Source organism: Capsella rubella, unplaced genomic scaffold, assembly GCF_000375325.1.
Source record: "Capsella rubella cultivar Monte Gargano unplaced genomic scaffold, Caprub1_0 scaffold_3, whole genome shotgun sequence".
NCBI lineage: Eukaryota > Viridiplantae > Streptophyta > Magnoliopsida > Brassicales > Brassicaceae > Capsella > Capsella rubella.
The window spans coordinates 8,395,396-8,418,325 of NW_006238921.1; the positions used below are offsets into that span (position 1 = coordinate 8,395,396).

General features: G+C 35.5%; 5 protein-coding genes across 8 annotated transcripts; 2 read left to right on the forward strand and 3 right to left on the reverse strand.

The window, feature by feature from the left end:
• Nucleotides 1-107: 107 nt before the first annotated feature.
• Nucleotides 108-1,535, forward strand: LOC17891190 (CBL-interacting serine/threonine-protein kinase 7). The gene has a single exon (XM_006297681.2). The coding sequence runs from the start codon at nt 150-152 to the stop codon at nt 1,422-1,424; it is 1,275 nt and encodes a 424-aa protein (XP_006297743.1). The 5' UTR covers nt 108-149; the 3' UTR covers nt 1,425-1,535.
• A 1,951-nt stretch (nt 1,536-3,486) lies between these two features.
• Nucleotides 3,487-5,961, forward strand: LOC17892153 (receptor like protein 30). The gene has a single exon (XM_006299790.2). It carries the CDS (start codon nt 3,487-3,489, stop codon nt 5,755-5,757), a length of 2,271 nt encoding a protein of 756 aa, XP_006299852.1. The 3' UTR covers nt 5,758-5,961.
• A 51-nt stretch (nt 5,962-6,012) lies between these two features.
• Nucleotides 6,013-8,767, reverse strand: LOC17890807 (pentatricopeptide repeat-containing protein At3g23020). Its single transcript, XM_006300042.2, has one exon. It carries the CDS (start codon nt 8,658-8,660, stop codon nt 6,108-6,110), a length of 2,553 nt encoding a protein of 850 aa, XP_006300104.1. The 5' UTR covers nt 8,661-8,767; the 3' UTR covers nt 6,013-6,107.
• A 142-nt stretch (nt 8,768-8,909) lies between these two features.
• LOC17893355 (acylamino-acid-releasing enzyme) lies at nt 8,910-13,243 on the reverse strand. 4 transcript variants are annotated; one of them, XM_023786247.1, is made up of 17 exons: nt 13,118-13,243; nt 12,666-12,972; nt 12,361-12,582; nt 12,049-12,264; nt 11,893-11,967; nt 11,483-11,621; nt 11,218-11,363; nt 11,047-11,129; nt 10,831-10,952; nt 10,691-10,769; nt 10,380-10,551; nt 10,212-10,272; nt 9,993-10,115; nt 9,714-9,905; nt 9,534-9,602; nt 9,370-9,446; nt 8,910-9,305 (listed from the first exon to the last, which is right to left on the reverse strand). In XM_023786247.1, the coding sequence occupies exons 1-17, from the start codon at nt 13,188-13,190 to the stop codon at nt 9,239-9,241; spliced, it is 2,223 nt and encodes a 740-aa protein (XP_023642015.1). In that variant the 5' UTR covers nt 13,191-13,243; the 3' UTR covers nt 8,910-9,238. The 4 variants fall into 4 exon arrangements, with proteins under 4 accessions (XP_023642015.1, XP_023642016.1, XP_023642014.1 ...); XM_023786248.1 differs by having other exon boundaries at nt 10,691-10,742; nt 11,218-11,369; XM_023786246.1 differs by having other exon boundaries at nt 11,218-11,369.
• A 559-nt stretch (nt 13,244-13,802) lies between these two features.
• LOC17892099 (auxin-responsive protein IAA2) lies at nt 13,803-14,814 on the reverse strand. Its single transcript, XM_006298617.2, has 2 exons — nt 14,554-14,814; nt 13,803-14,457 (listed from the first exon to the last, which is right to left on the reverse strand). The coding sequence occupies exons 1-2, from the start codon at nt 14,724-14,726 to the stop codon at nt 14,106-14,108; spliced, it is 525 nt and encodes a 174-aa protein (XP_006298679.1). The 5' UTR covers nt 14,727-14,814; the 3' UTR covers nt 13,803-14,105.
• Nucleotides 14,815-22,930: the final 8,116 nt, after the last annotated feature.

Sequence of the window (22,930 nt, forward strand, 5' to 3'; positions counted from 1 at the left end):
AATAAAAACAAAAAGAAATAAATAGAAGAAATAAATAAAGGGCAATTTGGGTATAGCATTTCCCTATAAAAGCCAAAGGAAGCTCACCAAACAAATCGTCCCTGAAAACTCTAACTCAGGCACCACTCTCTTCTTACGCCGCCGCCGCCATGGAATCACTTCCTCAGCCACAGAACCAGTCATCTCCGGCGAAGTTTCTCCTCGGCAAATACGAACTCGGTCGCCGACTCGGAAGCGGAAGCTTCGCGAAAGTCCATTTAGCTCGTTCAATCGATTCCGACGAGCTCGTCGCCATTAAAATCATCGAGAAGAAGAAAACAATCGAATCCGGCATGGAGCCGCGAATCATCAGAGAGATCGATGCGATGCGTCGTCTCCGTCATCATCCAAACATACTCAAGATCCATGAAGTTATGGCTACCAAATCTAAGATCTACCTCGTAATGGAACTCGCTTCAGGTGGTGAGCTATTCTCAAAAGTCCTCCGCCGTGGTCGTCTCCCCGAATCGACGGCGCGTCGTTACTTCCAACAACTCGCCTCCGCGCTCAGCTTCTCTCACCGAGACGGTGTCGCTCACCGCGACGTGAAACCGCAGAATCTACTCTTGGATGAGCAAGGTAACCTCAAGGTCTCTGACTTCGGTTTATCTGCTTTACCGGAACATCTCCAGAACGGATTGCTTCACACGGCGTGTGGTACTCCGGCTTACACAGCTCCGGAGGTTATCTCACGGAAGGGATACGACGGAGCAAAAGCTGATGCGTGGTCTTGTGGTGTGATTTTGTTCGTTCTATTAGTCGGTAATGTTCCTTTCGATGATTCGAATATCGCAGCGATGTATCGGAAGATTCATCGGAGAGATTATAAATTCCCGAGCTGGATCTCGAAACAAGCTAAATCGATTATATATCAGATGTTAGATCCGAATCCAGTAACGAGGATGAGTATTGAAACAGTTATGAAGACGAGTTGGTTCAAGAAGTCTCTAGAAACTTCTGAGTTTCACCGTAACGTGTTTGATTCAGAGCCGGAGATGAAATCGAGTGTTAGTTCGATTACTGCTTTTGATCTGATCTCGTTATCGTCGGGGTTAGATCTTTCGGGATTGTTTGAGGTTAAGAAGAAGAAGGAGAGGAGATTCACGGCGAAGGTTACAGCTGTTGAAGTGGAGGAGAAGGTGAAGGAGATTGGGGAGAAGTTAGGGTATGTAGTGAAGAAGAAGATGAAGAAAGAAGGAGAAGCGAAGGTGGTTGGATTAGGGAGAGGAAGGACAGCGATTGTGGTGGAAGCTGTGGAGGTAGCTGTTGATGTTGTGGTGGTTGAAGTGAAAGTTGTTGAAGGTGAAGAAGATGATTCACGGTGGTGTGATTTGGTTACAGAGCTTGAAGATATAGTTCTTTCATGGCACAATGACATTATGTAAATAGATTTGTGACGTTGTGGATTTTTCTTAGCATTTTTGTTTTTTCTCTTTCTCTGTTCAGTTTTGTATAATCTCTCATGAACGAAATCAAATCTCCCAGTTCATAGTCTATACACGTCTGGACTCTGAACACAGTGACTTGGAGAAAACATACTTTGGGTTTATAAACTGCTTAAGAAAACAAAAAGGTGTCGAGTCCCATCACTAAAAGCATATTTCATTCATGTGGCTTGCTCGTGATACAGGCTGATGATCTTCAAAACAATCTAGACACTGAAATAAAAAAAAACTCATCGTAAGGTCTCGGACATTTATTCACAGCCACAGGGAAGAAAAGGAAGCAACGATGATGTCTACTTGCTCTTTCAACTATCACTATTTTATTGACATGACCAATCTGTAGTCTAATGTATAAGTATAACCGGTTTGATATGAATATGGAATCTAAGGTTTACTTAGAAGAAATTAAGAGATGCAACACACGAACAAACAGAGTTGAAGAGAAGTAACACAGACACACAGTGTTTAAGAGAAGAAAGATGAAAGTTATGATGATTTCATACATAAAACCAAAGCTCATTTAAAACGCGCAAGCGAAGCTAGTTGTTGTGGGAAGTAGCAGCACCTTGTGACCTTGCCTCCTCTTCTGCTTCCTCTTGTGCAAGAAGAGCCTCAATTTCAAGATCTGGTATAGGTTCTTCACCAAGTAATAGGCAAACCCCAACACGCAACATATATAATGAAAGAGGAAGCAGCTCTTTTGCCTGGCAGCTCTCACTAAAGAGGTAGCCTTCCTGGTTGGCAGTCATCAGGATCGAGTAAGAAAAGCTTGTAACCCATTTTAAACAATCTTTCAAGAAGGATGAACCACGCTGTATAGTCTTCTTGGGTGCCTTTTGAAATTACCATTAAATTTACATTATGATGATTTACATTCTCTGGCTCGCAGGACATTGGTATGCCTAGAAAACCATGTCCTTTAACATACGAGTAAGTCTCGCACGTTTATCCTTATCTTTATTTGCGAACAAGACACCGGCTTACCACAATAAATAGTCCTCGTCCTCTGATCCAAGTGAACCATAGGCATAGAAGGACACAGGGCCATTAAAAATACTCATTCTTAATAGATTTTTTGATATTATTACTAACAACCAAATTAGGATTATAACCAGGAAGGGGTGGGAAATCCACAACGTCCTTTCAAAAAGACACTGTTCATAATCATTTCACCAAAACAATATAACTTGCCATTTATTTCAAAAATTCCTCTGCTTTCTCAAAGACTGAAACGCTCTTGTGAATTATGTGACGTAAATGTAAGTGTGAGAAAGACTCTAAATGAGTCAGAGGATTCTATTATAGAACTACTAATACAAGCTACACACGTGAGGTGCGCATGTGCAAGGCTTGTGTAGACTTAAATAGGCTTTAAGCCTTTTTCTGATAAGTTTAAAAGCTATAGTGAATCACATTCAATTCCTAGCAACCCTTGCTCTTAATCCACTATTAAATCATATCTCTACAGCTATTTCCCATGCAATGGCTCAACACATCCTCTAATACTATCCAATATATATACCTCAAGAATATATAGTTGGAATACATCTTTCCGTAATTTAGACGTTTTCTCCAACACTTGGTTGGCTCTGAGAAATTTCTTCACGAAAACAATGAGACGACTTGGTTCACTAACTCCAGTCTCCACGACATGACCCTAAGTAGTGTACTGATTAATTCCAAAGCCGTTTCTCACGGTACACATACATGTTTGTTTCTACCCTTTGGTTGTATTTGTCTTTTTCGTTTGTTTGTACGTAATTTCTTTGCCATCGCTTTTTTATCTGTAGAGCTTTTTCTAGTGTCCACAAAGAAGAGTATATTCACAATGTTTTCTTTTATAACTCATTTATCTTTGAAATAATATAATTAGTAGAAGACTTGTCAAGTCAAGCTCCTTTACAGAGAATGTTCTTATATAAAGAGAAGTGCCTTAGCAATTATATGAACATCACTTACCATTCAACATACAAATTATCTTGTTTCCAAAAGAAAAAAGGTCATGAGTCGAAGCCAGTCTTGTTGCTTTCTTGGTATTATTATTACCATCTATTTCTTCGTTTTCCTTCACCCCTTACCAAACACCTTTGCTTCTCCCACCCGGTCTGTGTGCCTCGGCGACCAAAGAGATGCTCTTTTGGAGCTACAAAAGGAGTTTCATGTACCAACAACTTCATGGAACAAGAGCACCGACTGCTGCTCTTGGGAGGGTGTCACTTGTGATGATATTTTAGGAAAGGTGATATCACTAGAACTTCGTTACCGTAAAGCTAACACCTCTCTGAAATCTAGCAGTGGCCTTTTTAAACTCCAACATCTTCGTGAGCTAGATCTTTCGTTTTGCAATCTCAAAGGGAAGATTCCTTCTTCCATTGGAAATCTTTCTCATCTCACGCATCTTCATCTTACTTATAATTTACTAGTAGGTGAAGTTCCCTCGTCGATTGGTAAACTAAACCAACTAGAATACATGGACCTTTCCTACAATGATCTCAAAGGTAATATTCCTATTTCATTTGCCAACTTCACCAAGCTTTCTAGATTGAACCTCTATGAAAATCAATTCACTGGTGGATTGGATATAGTATTACCAAATTTAACCAGCTCCACCTCTATACAATTCTACTGCAATTACTTCCAATCCTTTTCCACTGACCTAAGTGGACTCCACAACTTATTTTCTCTTGATGGGAGTAACAATTCATTTGTGGGACCTTTCCCCTCATCTTTGTTCATGATTTCTTCCTTACAATTTCTAGATTTAAGCCATAACCAATTTGAGGGACCTATTGATTTTGGGAATACCTCTTCATCATCTATGCTTAAACAACTAGATCTTAGCCACAATAATTTCGGAGGGTCAGTCCCGAAATCTATATCCAAATTAGGCAATCTCTTTTCTTTAGATCTTAGCCATAACAATTTCGGAGGGCCAGTCCCTAGATCTATATCTAAATTACTCAAACTCGATTATATTAACCTTTCCTCCAATAAGTTGGAAGGTCAAGTACCGCATGTTTCGTGGAGATCACCTAATTCGTCGGAAATTTTTACGGAAAAGTGTGCGAACTTTGCTCATAATTCTTTCAGCAGTTTCGGCGAATCTGCGAAACTTGGCATGTTAGAATTGTTGGATATAAGTTCAAATTCACTCCAAGGACCAATTCCCCAATGGATCTGCGGCATCATATTCGTCTTAGATTTGTCCAACAACCATTTGTCTGGCTCAATTCCTCAATGTTTGAGTAAATCCAATAATGTAATTCTGCGAAACAACAGTCTAAGTGGATCTCTGCCAGATTTATGCATCCATGATCAGCAGTTACAGTCACTTGATGTCAGCCACAACAATTTGGTGGGTAAACTTCCAAAATCTTTGATCAAATGTTCAGATATGCGACTTCTGAATGTGAGAGGAAACAAGATCAAGGATACGTTTCCTTTTTGGTTAGGATCTCTGACATACTTAACGGTTCTTGTGCTTCGCTCAAATGCATTCTGTGGTCCAATCTACAACGCCTCTGCCTATTTAGGGTTTCCACGTTTGGCGATCATTGACATATCCAATAACAACTTCGTTGGATCATTACCACAAGACTACTTCGCCAAATGGCCCGAAATGTCATTGGCTTGGAATACACCAGAGTCGGAGAAGTACCTGGGGGATCATTTCTATAGGTTTCACGATGATTCGATCACTTTGGTCTACAAAGGAGTAGACATGGATTTTGTTAAGATCTTTAGTGGCTTCAAAGCCATTGATTTTTCCGGAAACCAACTTTCAGGTAATATCCCTGGATCCATTGGTCTATTGAGCGACCTGCGTTTTCTAAACTTGTCAGGCAATGCATTCACATGCAACATCCCACCATCATTGGCGAATATCACAAAGCTCGAGACACTGGACCTATCACAGAATAACTTGTCAGGTGAAATTCCTCAAGGTCTTGGAAAACTCACATTCCTATCATACATCAACTTTTCCCACAATCATCTTCAAGGATTGGTGCCACGGAGCACACAGTTTGGAAGTCAAAACTGTTCTTCATTCATGGATAATTCCGGACTCTATGGCCTCGAGTACATCTGTGGAGAAAGCAATCATGTTTCCGTTCCTACGTCGTCACAGCAACCCGATGAATCGTTGTCCGAACCGGAAGAGCCAGTGCTGAATTGGATAGCAGCTGCTATAGCATTTGGACCTGGTGTGTTTTGTGGATTAGTGATCGGACATATCTTCACTTCATACAAACACGAATGGTTCATTTCATAGCTCATTAGGCCAATCTCTTTCGCAGTTCCGTCAAGTTGATTTTTTTTTATACTTCGCCGACGCCAAGTGTGTTTATTATGTAATTTTCCATTTCGTGGTTTTCTTATACGCATTGTCAATGTTCAAAGCTGTAATGTTCTCCCCAGTTTATGTAATATGATCCATGTCGGGTGCTTATTGTGACGTGTCAAAGTTTGGGGTTTTTGGTTTTTTTTTATTATTATTTCGATGTTTCTGTTCAATTTAGTATAATCATGAAGAAATCAAATCTCCCGCTTCAACATCTTTATAACGGTTTCTATATACATAAGAGACGTAGCTATTAATTAATCTATCAATACTTTTCAACACTAAAGCTCGTCGTCGCAATCTTCAATCCCAACAAGAGATGAGAGAGTTGAGATCCATAGTTCTAATCCTCGCTTGATCTCATTTCTCCTAATTTCTTCGATCTTACGAACAGCTTTCTTTGACATCCCGAGCTTCATCAGAATGGTTCCAAGTGATTTGAACGTTGAGTCATCAGGTTGGAGTCCGGATGAAACCATCTCTTTGAAAGTCTCAACAGCTTCTTTGAATCTTCCGTCTAAAGCGTATAGACCGAGAACGCTGTTATAACTCAACGGATCTGTGAGAATCTTCATCTCTCTCATCTGTTTTGCTATCTGAGTCGCTTCTTCGAACCTGCCGTTCTTCTTGTACATACATAACATCATCGCGAAGGTGAACTCGTTTGCTTCTCTTCTCTGTTTCATGTTTTCGAATATCGCTTCAGCTTTTCTCACCATCGATCTTTCGCTGTACAGGTTGATCATACAGTTTGATGTATATACATCCGGATATTGCGCCTTGTTACACGATTGAAGAAGCTCTCTGTATATTGCTTCAGCTTCATTCAAGTACCCCACTTTAGTGTAGAGCTTGATCAGAGAATTGTGTATAACAGAGTTACCTGGAATTCCAGCTTTTTTCATCGCTTCTACATAACTCATAGCTTGCTGAACGTTTCCAGTGTCCGCAAAAGCATTGATCAAGACTCCAAATACAACAACATCGGGTTCGATATAGTACTCAACCATCTCTTTATACACTTCCTCCGCCATATTGAGCTGACCCAGTTTCACAAAGCTCGATATCACAGCACAGTAAGGTATGCAATCGCTCACATATCCTGTCTCTCTCATTTTCTCCAGGTAGCATCTGGCTTTATGAGGCATGTCGGCGCTCGCTAGGATCTGGACGAGAGTATTATATGTACACTTATCCGGTGTGACCCCATAACACATCATGCTCTCAAATAACACACACGCCTTTTCACAGCTTTTACTAATTCCATATGCTTTGATCATTACGTTGTACTCAATAACTGTTCTTTTATTCACTTCTTGGCAGCAGATAAATACTCTCTCGGCTTCTGATATATATCCACGCTCACCATAGGCATCAATGTTAGCTGAATAGCCTTCAGAACTCATATTACCCGCAATATGAAATCTTTTGAACCATGACCATGATTTCTCAAGCATTTCTGCTTCTACGTACATTCTAGTTAGAGCAGATTGTGTATACTCATCAATCTCAACATTATTATCATCCATCTCAGCTATAAGCCCTTCAGCTTCCTCAACCATATGTCTAATCGAAAAGGCATAGAGGAGGGTACGGTAACTTACAGGATCCGGTTTAAGTCCAGCGTCTTTCATTTCCTTGAAGTAGGCCCCTGCCCTTTCTATATCATTGTTCTTCGTGTGTAGTGAAATCAGAATGTTATATGTTCTTGTATCAGGTGCGCAATGAAGCTTCATTGTTTTCATCAAGGAAGTGACTTCTCCAAGCTGACCGTTATTACCATAAATATGAATCATGGTATTAAAAGTCACTGTCGTTGGAACAATCCCTTCATCTAGCATCCTCTTGAACGTCTCCAAGGCCTCTTTTATCTGACCAGACTTACCATACGTATCAATCATCGTATTGTAAGTATAAGAGCTCAAGCAAACGTGTGAATCCACCTTGTTGTCTGTCATGCTCAACATCCCAAACGATTTGTCACACGACCATTTCTTGAAAAATTCCTCTGCTTTCTGAAACTCTTTTGCCTTTTTATACATTTGAAGAACAATCCCCGTCGTAACTTCATCAGGCTGCATCCCAATCTTGCTCATCTTCCCTAGCCAACAAAGCGCATGTACTTTAAGCCCCCCTTTGCTATAAACATCAATGAGAGTCCCATATGTAGAATTAATAGGCTTGATGCCTTTTCTAATCATCTCATCCCACAAACTCTGCACATACCTCCATTTACAAGCTTTCCCAAGAATCCGAAGCATAATATTATAGTGAATCACATTCAACTCATAACAACCCTTGCTCTTAAACCACTCGAAAATCTCCACGGCTCTCTCCCATCTTATCTGCTCCTTTAATATAATCGTCCTCTCCTTGTTACTAAGCCTCTCTGCCCACGGACTCAACGCATCTTCAACATCCTCAATACAATCCAAAGCCTCTAAAATAGCTGGAATACATCCTCCGTAACTCAGACGTTTCGTCGAACACTTGGTGTGCACTTTACCAACCAAACCATTCCCACCAAATCCACCATCTTTACCTCTCTTATCAACAAACCCATCACTAACCACTGATTTTCCGACGCAACCATTACCTGGGTTTACAAAAAGTACGTTTCTTCCGGAGACAACTTCATGAGCAACAGTACCACAGCCTCGGTCGCCATGCCTGGTGCTTCTCTGTGGTCCTTTGTCACTCTCGTGAGTTCCTGGTATGTAATTCTGCTTCACTTTCTTGACTGATGGGAACTTATCGAGAGGCGAAATCGGTAAAGTTTTTGTAGAACAGAGAACATGTAAGCTACAGCCATCTAGACGAAGATTCAACAACATTTTTGAGCTGCAACGAGCATTAGTTTAGTCTCTAGAGAAAAGGAAAAGGATTTGCTCCGCCAATTGAGACGACGGTGGTATTTAATTCTCCGGCGAACGTGTTTCTCTGTAAATTCCGACGATTTTTTTTTTTTTTCTGGGAAGTTGCAAATGGATATAATTGCGCGCGCACACGTCCTTTGTCCGATTGAAAAGAGAGAACAGTTGGGGGCTAATTGATAGTTTCGTAATAAGTTTAAGCCCTTAAAGGAAATAAAAAGAAGTAATTTCCTGAAGATTGTTATTTGTACAAAACAACTCCATTATACATTTTTGTTTCCAAATATTCCTAAACTTTTATCAGATACACATAAAAAACCATGAAAAAGTTAACATTTCACCTCCAAACTTCGTAACACAAATCTCAGCCACAGACTTCTATGGGGGTTCACATAATGAAAAAAAAATCATACTTGAAACACTTCAGGTGTAGTTTCCATGATCCCTATCTGGAGAGGATCGTGTTGTATGAGCTGTATCTATTTTTAACTTTCCCAGCAATGTAGACGTATGCGAACATAGCAAGGAAGCTCGCTTCTTCACTGCTTACAGTACTTCTTGAACCAGCAACCGATGTTCAGAAAGCTTTCAAAATTGGTCTGTGGTCTGTACACACAAATGTATTTTTAAAATGCTATGTAATGAGAAGAAAATATGCTGTGAATTTTACCTATCAAGGGGATGATTATCGTTGGGGAATACTAAAACTTTTATCTGGACTCCTTTCTCCTTCAGTGCTCTCACGTACTTGCATGTTTCAAGAACAGAAGATTAAGCACCACGTTTTAGCAATTGAGTTTGTGTCAACGGAAGTATAACCCCAAAATATCTTACTTGCAATCCATTTGATACTGGAACACGAAGATCCTTAGTTCCCAAAAGAAATAAGGTGGGAGTTTTCACCTGCACTAGTGTAACACAAGACTATTATGAATGTCTTTAATGTCCTCAAGAACCAAAAGACATAAGTATTGTGTCAGAAGAAATGATAATAGGTAGATATGGTGGCTTGACCTTGGAGACATGCGATATAGGAGACATCTGATGAAAACGAGAAAGATCATCAGGTGAAGGTGCTTCTGTAAAGTGATTCGTGTCTCCATAGGCTTCAAAGAAGCACCAATCAGGTATATCTGAAATGCCAACCATTGATGCTAAATTGCAAACATGATTCCTTGCAACTGCAGCTACAAATTTATCTGGCGCCTGTTGAAAAAGAATTAGCAGGAAAAATGAGAATTTATGACTAGGTGTTCAGAACGAAGAAAAAAAACTGAAGACTAAAGTAAGTACTTGGCCAATCAAGTGAGTGGTCAGAAATCCACCATGAGAACCACCTAACAGTGTTATTCTTGATGCATCTGCAAATCCCATGTCAATGGCGTAATCAACAGCTGTAAGCACATCTTGCACGTCCTGTAGCACATAAGTTAGGCTGTTTTCAGATCCATGAAGAAGAGATAGAAGGATAGATAGAAAGAAGAAAAATCAAACTGCAGGTTGCATACATACTTGCGAACCAACTTTCCCAGGAAGAGACTGCAAAGCATCATCATCAAATCCTAACGAACCCCTTTAATTGAACCACATAATACATCAAAGAAAAGTTAGATTCATGAGAACTATAGCACAAGCTTGATGCACTGGTGGAAAAATTGACAAGGCATAGAAGCTTAGCACCTGTAATTTACAATCAGCAGACTGTTTCCAATCGAGGAGAGATAAGCCAGGCTGTTGGAGAAGCTGGATGGAGAGAGAGAATGAGGGCCTCCATGAATAACAACAACTAGAGGATCACATTTGTCGCTCTTTGAAGCTGATACATATATGGCTTCAATGGGTTTCTTGGCCCCTGCAATTGGTTGATTATGGATTGGTCAGAACATGTATACAGGTACACGTGAACAAGATACACTAGCAGATAATCATATTGCATAATACAATCTCCTTTTTGGCATTGAAAGCAATGTCTTAAACTAAGTGTAAATTACCTTCGGTAAGATCTTCAGAAACACCACTTACTGGAATTTCTAGAATTTCGAACTGAAGAGATGAAAGCCCTAACATAACCTGAGAGATCCATGTCAAAAACATCAACTAAACCAAAAATGGTGGTTGCAATATGATTTACCATGTCAGGGCATTTGAAGATTGGGCTTGAGATATTCAACCACTGCCATGAAAGTTTACCATATGTGCTGAGAATTTTCTTCCCATACTTAATTTCAGGAACCTTCACTAGACTACTACACACTATTCACACAAAAAAAAATCATATGTCTCAAGCTGCATGTGTTTAATGGGACAGTAAGTAATTAAAGATAATGAAAAATGTTCAACATATTACCAGCGACAATATCATCACCATCTAATGCCACGATGTTCCATGAATGATTTGAATCACTAGGGCTGACCCGCGATACTTCCCCACTGTAAAATTCTCATGATATTTATATCATTATTTTGTGGCAGCAGACCATGTTTTAGAATTACACACCTATTGACAATTGTGTTGTACCTCAACAAATTCACGGCAAGAATTACTTGACAGCTGCGCCAAAAGGAACTCAATACGAGAGTTTGTTCATCTGATAGCCATGGATCACTTAGAAGCCTGGAACTGTAGAGCCCTGGGAAACAACCATCCTCAGCATACTTCACTACCTGTATCTGCAGTATAAGATATATAAGCATATCATAATCAGACAACAGAGAAAAACGAAAGATTTGTTTGGTTAGAATATATTAAAAGTTTAGTTAGATAAATATCCATAAAATCTGACCACATTAAGAATATTTGTGGTTTCGGAAAAATTCCCATCACTAGGCCAGTTAATCCTGTGAAGTGATTCAGTTGCCCGATGTGCCCCAGAGTCAACAGCACCTTTTGAGGATAAAAACATAAGCAACTTCCCATCTTTGCTGAGAAAAGAAATTTGATACAGATGTAATTAATGGTGAGAAGATCAAAACCAAACTTAATATCTGTTTACACAAGTTTTATAAGAAAGTCCCAGTTAGAAACAGAGTAACCAGAAAAACAAATGTTGGTTTCAAATGCATACACAAGGAAAAGCGGTTTAAAACAGCAAGATCTGTTGAACGATGAGTAAAATTTTCTTTTCAATATAATTTTTGCTACATCTCAGCAAAGGTTATCGGAATATTATCAGTTGCAGTTTAAAATGCGAACCTGAACCGAGGAGAGAAACCACTGCTTATGCTCTTTGTCCAATTATATAGAGGACATGCTTCATTTTCGTTATTTCTAGAGGACAAGTAAACACCGAGAAGTTAAGACCATTTTAAGATTATGAATCCTCAAGTGAATCAAATGCCACAAACTTACTTGGATTCATCTGAACATGATGATGACGCATCAGTAAACTTAGTTGTGTATATCGCACAAGGTCGGTTGGAGCAGTACTTAATACCAAGTTTTCTTTTACCTCCTGACCATCCTACAAAAACTAAATACTGATCTGAACCTTTACTGTTAGGACTCCAAATAACCTGTCCAACACTTAAAGATCTTGGAATTCCTTTGATAGGTTGGACTTTCCCACTGTCAAATCAAAAGCAAAGCATTTAACAAGAAGTGTCAGCCATCATTGAGGAGACCTTTTTTCTTTCTCAAGTATTAAATCAAGGGTAGCAAGACCTGTCAAGATTGATAACAAACATCGCAGGCTGCCTTTTTCCGGCATATGCTTCTCCCCACTCATCTTCCCAATCTACTTGACCTTTCCAGCTTCCAAAATCATCACCAAAGGAATCTCCTTTCTTATAACCCAGATGGTTAAAAGTAGGCTTAGACAGTAAAGGTTCCTCAGCAACATAAGCTACATGAGTCTCATCAGAGTTCCAAGAAATACCTTCAAACCTGCATTACACACAGCCTTATCATCTCTTCTACTCACCAGCAATTTTCACATCAAAACCAAAAAAAAGTTACCAATGCACTACCATCCATCAACGTATATAGAACCATGAACTTTCTGAGTAATATGAAACTCCTTCTCTAGCTGACACGAACTCCATATCTCAAAGTGAGTAGGAGATTCTACATTTTCAGAATTCCGAACTACAAGAAGCTTCAGCCCTGATGGAGATGGAACAAAAGCTGACACACCATTCATCTCAACTGGAAACGGAGACCAATGGAACTTCACAGACTCTCTACTCTCCTTGGAGATATGAGTTGACAGCAAAAACTTTCTCCTTTTGTTAGCCAAAAGATTTGCTTGACTCATAGCAAACATTGCCTGAGAACCTACAGTTATGTAAACAAAAAAAAAGGAAACACTTTGAGACACCACAAAACTTGAAATTTCTACAATTACACAGTCAATTCATCACTGAACTGAGAGAAAGAAAAAAGTGAGTAACCAATGAAATTGAGGGTACCAGAAACAGACTTGAAAACCCAAGCTTTGTCAATGTTGGGGATACACATGAACTCTTCGAGTTACTTCGATTGCGAAAAATCATACTCTTCCTCAATTCCAGAAGAATCCATAGACAATGTTCTACAATTTCGTTTGCAACTGTAGTGAGTACAAATCAAACTTGTAGCTAAACGACGCAAACCAAAATTTAATAAGATTTAGATTAAACAAGGAAGAAGACTATGCGAGTGGAAGTCAACTCCACAAATTGTTGACCAACATGAGTAATTTTTCTTTCGTATTTGTTGTTTTATCCCATATTTCTTGGTATTTAAGTAAAACCCCATAATAAACTAATAATAATCAATCTGACCCAAAGTAAAGTAATATAATTGATCAGACCCAATAAAAACTGATAATATTCCCTCTGTTTCATTATATTAGATGTTTTTCTATGTCATATTGTTTGATTCCTACAATTTTCTATGCAAAATATTCAAATTATTTTAGCTTTTGTAATCATTAATATTCTGTAGTATTTTTACAATATTGGTTCAATTGTTTAAATTAGGTCTAATTTTATGTAGCTGTAAAGTTCAGTTGATGCTAAATACTGGAAGTATATGTAAATGAGAGTTTTTGTTAAAGATGATAACCTTTTGGTTAAACAAATGTGTATAAGTTTTAGAAATTTAATCAAGAACAGAAACTGATCTTATAGAAGACTGCTACTTAAAATTAATACATTCTATATTGTATATATGTATCCGTATTATACATAAAATTCTCATGTATCTTTACATAAAAGCTCCTTCAAATCTAAAAAAAAACAAAAACAAAAAGAACATCGCTAGAGATGGATCTCTCATCGGACAAAACCCCTGAAAGTTTCGTTTTTTCCCGGTCAACTTAGTCAAACTCCGATCAGAATCAAAACCAAAAAGGGTTTTTTTTCTTCATTCATCGATCATAGTCATCTCCTCTGGCAAACAAAAGCTTCTCATCTTCTTTTGGATGATCATAAGGAAGAAGAGTCTAGAGCAGGAGCATCGGATCCTTTCATGATTCTGAGTCTTTTACATGAAGAAGAGAACATATCCCATGGAACATCACCGACCAACATCCAATCTCCATCTTTGTCTTCGTATGTTGGTACAAATCCAGATCCTTTGTATCCTTCTCTCTCAGAGTATTCACCAACCGTGAACTTGAACATGTTCTCTAACGCCTTGAGAAGCTCAGGGTAGTTTTTGTATGTCTTTAGATCGATCTTGCGGAGGTAAGGAGCTCCGTCCATACTCACTTTAACGTAGCTTACGCTGTTGTTCTTACGGTAAGATCTCACTGGTGGCCATCCAACGATTTGAGTTCTGTAAATAGAGCAAAGAAAGATGAGTAAAACAATTCAAGAACCAATAAATTTGAAAGAGAAAGCGACTTTGGAAAAGTTAGATCTCTTTACTTACTTCGTAGGAGGTGTAGATTCTTCATCATCAAGAGTTTCCTCAAATTGACGCTTGTTGTTGCTTCTAACACAAGAAACCTCTTGTTCTTGTTTGATTTCCTCTGTTCTTCCTGGTAATCCAAGACATAGCTCTGTATCCTTAAGGTTAAGCTCGTTGACTTTCTCGTACGCCATTTCTTTTGGATCTAATATATCAAATCTTTGTGTGTTTTCCTTCTTGTCTTCTTTCTTCTTGTTCTTGTTCTTGTTCTTCTTGTTCTTGTTCTTGGTGAGTTTGGTTTGATGAGTTAAGAGGAGGAGGAAGAGAGAGATATATATAAAGGAGCATAGAAGTTAGGGGGTTAAAGGAAGAGAGAGAAGTGTTGTCGGGAGGAAGAAAGGCAAGAAAGAGGCAAGGAGACAGAAGTGGGACAAGAAGGCTAAGGCCGCCCATGTGGACACGACTCTTTTGTTTATATCATTTCCACGCTCCTCATTTCCCTCCGCCAACTTTGTTTACGTTACATCTTAGCCGTCCATCTCTCTCTCTTCTCCTCTTCTTTTTTTCTTTGCAAAGGATGTATTATTTAGTTTATAATTAAATTATAACCAAGAATTAAAATTATTAGAATGGAATGAAATGATGAAAAATTCTATCGGCCGACCCGGAATAAAAGCAAAACAGAGGAAATGAAAAATAAAATATAAAGACAGGTGTGTTATTATAACATTTTATTTTACTGTTTATTAAAGCTTTTTCTTTTTTCTTTTATAAAAGTGTATAGTGCAGGTTTATAAAGAAAATATCAAGTGCTAATCATTGTTACTCCATTTTGTGCATAATTGAGTACTGTATTAATCAATATATATATTCTTACAATTTGATTAATTTTTGTTTAGTTTACCTTTATCAGTTCTTTTATTAAATAGTTAAAATGCAGTTTATATAGAGAATCCAAGTATTCTTCTAAGTCAGGCACTTTGTTGAATGTAAATAAAAGTTGATTTTTTTATCATTCTTGCACGTATATGAGATTATTTTTAAATCTAAGATAATACCGAATATTATACGTCACATATTTCGAAAATATTTTTGCATGGCATATTGTATGTATTGTGAGTTGGAAAATGTAAATAATTATATGTGTGTAGATTTCAAAATTTAGTAAAAGGAGAGAATATAATAATAGAGGAGAGGGAGACCCATGTGGATAAGGGTCAAATGTGTTGGTGTAATTGATAGAGCCATAGAGGAATGGTAAAGCCATGTGCTATTCATATATATGCATAGAGATGTCTATCTTTAAATGATTTAATTTGATTATTTCCCCTACAAAAATGGGTTGTGGGGGTAAGGTTCCACGTGCTGTGTATTCATTGAATCATAAAGCTTAAAAAGAATGAACCAAAGTGGTAACTCGAATCATTCCCCCATAGATTACGCTTAATTAACTATGTTCGTTTTCTAAACCCGCATGCGTTTTGATGTTAACGTTAAGACTTTATTCAATGGATTTGATTAATTACCAATTTTAGATATTATTTTGTTATTTCTCTTTTTTTTCAAGATAAAGATTCCTTTCTATGTTCTTCTTGCCCCTTCCATCACCAAAAGATTAGATAAGTACATAAAAGATAAGCATGAGATCGATACGTAGCCTCTCTTCTTATATAGTTTAATGTCATAGAGTTTAGTGTGTATTGTTTTCATTTATATAACGAACTCATGCAATGTATTTTCTCACAAATTTGGAGATGCACGAATGTATACCATTTTCTTCTGTGAATTTGCACGAATGATTACTTTAAGTTTACCATTTTTTACGGATTTCTAAAATCACTTAACGTGGTGGCCGGAAACAATCTTCTTGAGAATAGTTTTTTTCATGTTTGTGTGTTCATGCATGTTTTATGTAGTCTAAGTGAGAAATGTATTATTAAAAGAGAAAACTTATACTAGATCTCTGTGATGCTTATGTAGATGATTACTAAAGCTAGTTCTTGGTTAACTCAAAATTGTATAGTAACCCGATTTAAGTAAGGAAATGGCATTGATCAGTAACTGTTAGTACATGTAATTTATATTGAACATTAGTTAAGCCAAAACTACATTGATTCTTTTGTGTGATCACATCAACAGTTTATGTCCTGAATCAAAATGAGTATTTTCTTCTTTTATTTTGTTTATGTTTGAGATTTTTTTTTTTTTTTTTAAACTCTATATATGGACGAAGTTTAGACTACAGTTTTTTTGTTAAGAGTAACAAAAGAGCAACATTGGAAGCAAAGGATTTTGACAATGAAAACCAGAGAATACGGGAGGAGACAAGTATGTATGATATACAGTAAAACCTCTATAAATTAATACTCGATAAATTAATAATCTCTATAAATTAATAAATTTCTCCGATCCCAACTTGGGACCAGTATAATTTTAGACACATTTCGATAAAATAATAAGATAATAAATTTTTTGAAAATCCTTTGTAAATATATGGTCCCATCAATATTATAGACACATTAGTTTTTGTTAGATTTTATTTCTAATATTTTACTATATGAAATATAGTTAGCATTCTCTTTTAATACATAATAATTATTGTTTTATTTGTAATTGATTATATAAAATACTAATTATCATGATTAAATCTTATTTTTAAATATTGTTTTGAAAATATGTTCCAAATTAGGAATATCTCTCTATAAATTAATAATTATTAATTTATCGATAAATTAATACCTCTATAAATTAATAGATTTTCATGGTCCCAACATTATTAATTTATAGAGGTTTTACTGTACATAAATCGTTTTGAATCTTAAATATGTTTTCGCAGGTTAACCGTTTTTATTTTAGAAAAATAACATGCGAAACATATCGTAGATATTTCGTTGTGAATTATCTTACGGTATATAGATTCATAAATAACGTTAAAATTTTGAAATTAGTATGTGTGATATGACATAACTTGAATCTTAGTATATTTGACATGACTATACTTTTGTACCAAAACATTAAAATAATTTAATTTTCTAAGGAAATGATATATATATGCACCCAAAACAAAAGACATTTTATAAAGGTGATAGAAATAATAATAATAAAATGTAAAAATGGAGAAAGTTAAATTAAGATGAGAAGAGGAATGATGATGTTGAAACACAACTTGTCTAGTGATGCATACACAAGCTTGACTCCAAAGAGTCGTGTCTTTTGCAAATCACATTCGTGTGTATAGCTCAAAAAAGTTGGACTCTTTAAATTATTAAAGTTTTTGTTCCCTTTTCGATTGATCACTATCTCATTCTTATCTCCACCTTCTCTCTTTTCTTCTATATTTTTCATATATTGTTTTTATTAACGATATATATCAATGTTACATCTTATATACTTCTTTTAGCCTTGTTTCAATCATCAGGTCTTATATGTCAAAGGAGATAAAATGTTGTTTTCAAAACCCTTAATATTGTCGAGTGAATCCATTAATCCCTTTCTAAGATATCCAAAATTTCGAATTATGAACGATATGATTTGAAAATATTGATATGACTCGTTTAGATTCATGAAATCAAAGATTACTTAGACATCTCAACACAAGAATCTTGATTTTGATTCTTATTACATATTTTCGTGGGAGGCTTAAAACGATTCAAACAAGAGCAACCCTAATTAGCTGGATATGTCTCACTGTCTTTTCCTTGAAGCATTAATCATAACATAAGCTGTTCCAAATGCAACGTAGGGACCGGGCCAATACACTCGGACAGCAACATCGAACCAACTTCGAAGTATTGTCGAGAAATAATTACGTTTTTTTTTGTGTGTGTGTGACAAAAATATGAAACTTGTGGACAGCGTATAAGTGATCGTGGCACGAAATATAGCCGATCATGATCTTGTGTTAGTTATCCTCTCAGTCAATTAATTCGATCTTGATGTATATCTTTCTTGGGGTGTTTTTAGTTTCTTGATGAATGTGCATTGATTACACTATTCATGAGGGCGACACTATGTTTCTGACTGGTTCCGGTAATGAAACCAGTTAAAATAATAGTGCCATAAATTAGTAAAAGTCGAGTTTATTGTTTAAAACTCCATTTTAGTATCTCTTTACCAGACATTATAAATGATGTTGTTGGAGAGGAATAGTTCTTAAAATAAAATAAAATCTAATAGATCCCTAGGAGATCTTTCTTTTTAGATTCAACTGTTAAGATATCTCTATAAGTTTCTATAGTTTTAACATTGTTAATCTAAAGGGTATTTGTAGTATGAAAATTCATAGAGATATAATTTGAATATTAATTTGTAGTTTGGAAACGAAGACCGTGGAAAGTGAAGAAGATGGAGCAAGGGAACGAGGGAGAGTAGGGACTTGGAAGTGGTTGAGCAAACAAGAAACATGTAGGTGGTCTAATTCATTTATGATTCTTGAAAATGCACACGCTTGCATCTCCTCCCTGTAATGTTTTCTCTCTTTTCTTTGTTTTCTGAATCATATTATGGAAAATTTCGTTGGAAATTATAGGCCGCAATCCTAACTAATCTCAAAAATATGTCGTAAAAGAAAAAAAAATGTAGAAATTCGAGTGATTTTGCTATTTACATTTCAATTTTTTTAGTATCGGTTAATAGACTAGTTCGAGGAGCTTGAACAAGCTCTTCGATAAATAGTTATCTGCAAATCTACGACGAATAAAGCATTCGTACTAAATCTCAAGTGGCATATATATATAGTTGGCAAAACGTCTGTGATTGATTGTGTGAACCCCTATTAAAACTTAACTTAGAGAACGAAGATAATAACCTAATTAGCAATTTGTTTTCAAACTTCCCAAGTATTTGTGCCAAGTTTTAGATAGAGGCATTTATATGGAATGAATCATGACATTTACGTGACATATCATCTCTTTTCTTCTTTACAACTTACGTGAAACTAGGTTTTGACCCGCGCTACAACGCGGGGGAAATAATTACTTATATATAAATTTTAACGGATTATTAAAATAATTCATTTAATCTTTTACTAAAAAAGAATAAAAAATTTAACGGATTAAAATATATTAAAGTTTAATTGTATTACAGTGCATTCGATTACAATGAAGAGAATGAATCATATATTTGTATAATAAGTTTAAATAGATTACCAAAAAAAAAAGTTTAAATAAAATAATAAAATGAAAAAACGAGTAAATAATAATATATTGAGTTTTGCTACAATTAAAAAAAGGGTGAAAATTTTATAGCACGAAATAATATTTATCGATAAATTATTCAATTTGACCATTTTTGTAGTAGAAGTAGGAATAGACGTAAAAATTACATACTACAATATATTTTTTGAAGGACCAACCCGTAACATAATTCATATCGTAAAAACATTATTCACAACTCGCTTTACCATTATAATTGTGATTTTAGAAAACTACCCGTGAACTATCTAAAATTTACGTAGTTTGATATATAATATTTTATCAATAAAACTTACGTCTCCAAATTTACATCTATGTATTGAAAACAATAGTTTTACTATTTTAAATCTAAAATTTTTATATATTTGAACCTTTTTATTATAATATTTTGAAACTTTTTAAAATTTTAAATATGCTCATGTAAAAATGATTTTAATATTGGTCATACTTATAATGATTTTAAATCATTGTCTAAAATATTTAACCGAGTGTAATTGAGTATTATATGTCCGTTTTGAAAAATTCAAATTGCAACATATGCGAAAAAAATTAAAAAAGTTTTAAACATTTTTCATATTTAGTATAATATTATAAATTGAAAATAAGATCAAATAAAAGTGAAAGAAGAATGATAATTGTTTTTAATATATTCTATTAAATTAGTTAGATAAATATTAGGAAATCCTAAAATTAGTTATGGAAGTAATATAATCCTAAAATGAGATATGGAAAGTATCCGATGTATGTATCCGAATCTATTTTAATATCCAATTTTGAAGTATCCAATTGTTTAAATCGGGTTAATTTTTTAATTTTGACCCGACACGCATTCTATTTTGTACTTCTCTTTTACTAATATAGAGATAGTTATCCAAAATAGCATAAATGCGTAGATGTAAAATAAGTGTGTGATGTGCATGCGACATGTATCATCAAGTACACGCTCGTGTGACTCCCGACACAAATTGGAATGTAGCAAATGTATATGGCCCAAACATCTAATATACGTGACGAGTAAGGCCAAAAGCCAACGCAGAGAGAAGAGAAAGCAAAATACGACCAATTCATGTTAACCCATACCGTACCTTAAACACATGCACGTGTGATACTTTTGACCTTTTTTCAATCCTCCAAAAAAAGGAAACTTGATCAAATTTTTTGGAGAAAATACATTGTATCCCCCAAAAATAATGAAGTCGATCTTGCGAAAACTCATTGATCTAATTTGTTTGTTTATGGATGGTTTTTATGTAGAAAAATATGTGTCTAAATATATACGTTACCTATTTCGAAAATATCATACAGATTTATAAAAATTTGAGTTTGGAAAACGCGTTTTCTTAAGAAAAGGAATTAAGACAGGTGTATAAAAAAGTTTAAAGTGTACAGCATAGACCATTAAAATGGTACTATGACTTACACGGTCCACACACGTTATACTCATTTGGTCTGCTTTGTTCCTGCTTGGCCATAGCAAAAGAAGGTCGACCACAAAAAGCTCTGCTTCTATGGTAATTGGTAAATACAGTTTAACATGCGGGTAGCGTAGTTGAGATCAAAGAGTTCATTAAGCAAATAGTAATAGTAATTAACAACAAAGGATTTGATTGTAGTAAAAACACACAATACTACCAATGCTACTGAAAAATATAAAGAAAATTAAACCATATAAAGCAGATTAAACTCGAAAAGTAAAGAGGTTAACAATGATTGGCCGTTAGATTCTAATATTTTCTTTCCTTTGAAACATATTTTACCATAAAATACAATAAATTTTAGTTGCAAGGTCATTAATATGTTCACCGTTCAAAGAATCCAAAGCCAACATGTTTTCAGTTTCATTGAAGTTATGTTCCTATCATGCCTTTCTGGCATTGACCATTCATGAGGTGGACACCTGAGATGTGCATAATGAAATTGGGCTCAAGCTAAAGTTGTTTACTTGTTTTTATTCTCTTGTATGTATTAATGAAATTGGCTTTTGGGCTTGCATTATCTTTTAGAGGGTCCTAAGGTGTCAGTCAATGATAGATTAAATAGAGCTACGAATGAAAATTTAGGGTGTGTTTTGTGGTATGTCGAGTTTTAAACCAAATTATAATACTGAAAAATACTTGGGTCAAGTATGTTTCTAGCACAATGAGGATTAGATCCACAAGGATATTTGCAACATTGCATCATTGTAAAAGCATATCTAGATCAATGAGGATTAGATCACTTCTATATTTTTGGATAATTGTGCTTTTACTGTTACTTACTATTGTCTGCATTACAAATTGTCACTGCCTACCGACATTAGGAATTCTATTACAATTATTACATTAACAGTAGCTTCACTCTCCACATTACAATAAAATAATATTATCATTTGGATATAATTATTAATACAAATTTGAATATATAAATCAAGATATATTTAGTTGACAATATATATATGAGAATAACGAATGAGATTTAAAATATAATTTGTCTTTTTTCATTTATACCTTTATAAAAAATAGTTAAACATTGTACTATACTTGGATGACTTAATAAAGGGAGACAGTTTCTGCTCTTTTAAGATATCAGAAAGAAAGATAAAAAGATGTCAAAATCAGATCTAAACCATATAACCCTTGACTATGTCAATGCGTATTCACACTAACATGCATTCGTATTTATCTTCACTCTCAAGAATCCATTGTTTTATATATTATTTAGGTAAGTTTTAGTCTGTATATGTTTAACCGTTTTGTTCATGAGATTCAGAACATCTCTACGATCAAGTTGGCATTTCATATGACATGGATCATATAAATACGTAAAGATCTCGAAAATTGAAAATTCTGTTTGTGCACTCGATGACAAGAATCCATACAGTCGAACTTCCATAATTTTTAAGTCAAAAGTCTTTTGACAAAAGATCAAGGCGATTCACTATAAAGAAACCAAATATTATATCGACATGATCACTGTATAACAAGATAACGACCATTTGCATCATACAACTCTTAAGAATCTAAGGTAGGTATTGGGTGTATTTAGATATAATTAAGAGGTGTTACAACTAACTGAACTAATCTTACGTATTAGTTCTTAGATGATGAACATTTTTATATAAATAAAGAGATAAGAAGAAGAAAAAAAATTTGAGGATTGGGATGGTGGAGTGGTAGAAAGAAATGGTTAATGGGTGTGAAGGATGTTGACAAGGCAAAGACAAGAGC

What these genes read in the sequence shown, in the direction of transcription:
- LOC17892099 (XM_006298617.2), bottom strand. Translation starts at nt 14,726, where the DNA reads ATGGCGTACGAGAAAGTCAACGAGCTTAACCTTAAGGATACAGAGCTA. An exon ending in GAATCTACACCTCCTACGAA is followed by an intron (nt 14,458 to 14,553) that starts GTAAGTAAAGAG and finishes CTCTATTTACAG; the next exon opens with AACTCAAATCGTTGGATGGC.
- LOC17891190 (XM_006297681.2), top strand. Translation starts at nt 150, where the DNA reads ATGGAATCACTTCCTCAGCCACAGAACCAGTCATCTCCGGCGAAGTTT.
- LOC17893355 (XM_023786246.1), bottom strand. Translation starts at nt 13,190, where the DNA reads ATGATTTTTCGCAATCGAAGTAACTCGAAGAGTTCATGTGTATCCCCA. An exon ending in CCACTCACTTGATTGGCCAA is followed by an intron (nt 9,906 to 9,992) that starts GTACTTACTTTA and finishes CTTTTTCAACAG; the next exon opens with GCGCCAGATAAATTTGTAGC. An exon ending in GATAATCATCCCCTTGATAG is followed by an intron (nt 9,306 to 9,369) that starts GTAAAATTCACA and finishes TTGTGTGTACAG; the next exon opens with ACCACAGACCAATTTTGAAA.
- LOC17890807 (XM_006300042.2), bottom strand. Translation starts at nt 8,660, where the DNA reads ATGTTGTTGAATCTTCGTCTAGATGGCTGTAGCTTACATGTTCTCTGT.
- LOC17892153 (XM_006299790.2), top strand. Translation starts at nt 3,487, where the DNA reads ATGAGTCGAAGCCAGTCTTGTTGCTTTCTTGGTATTATTATTACCATC.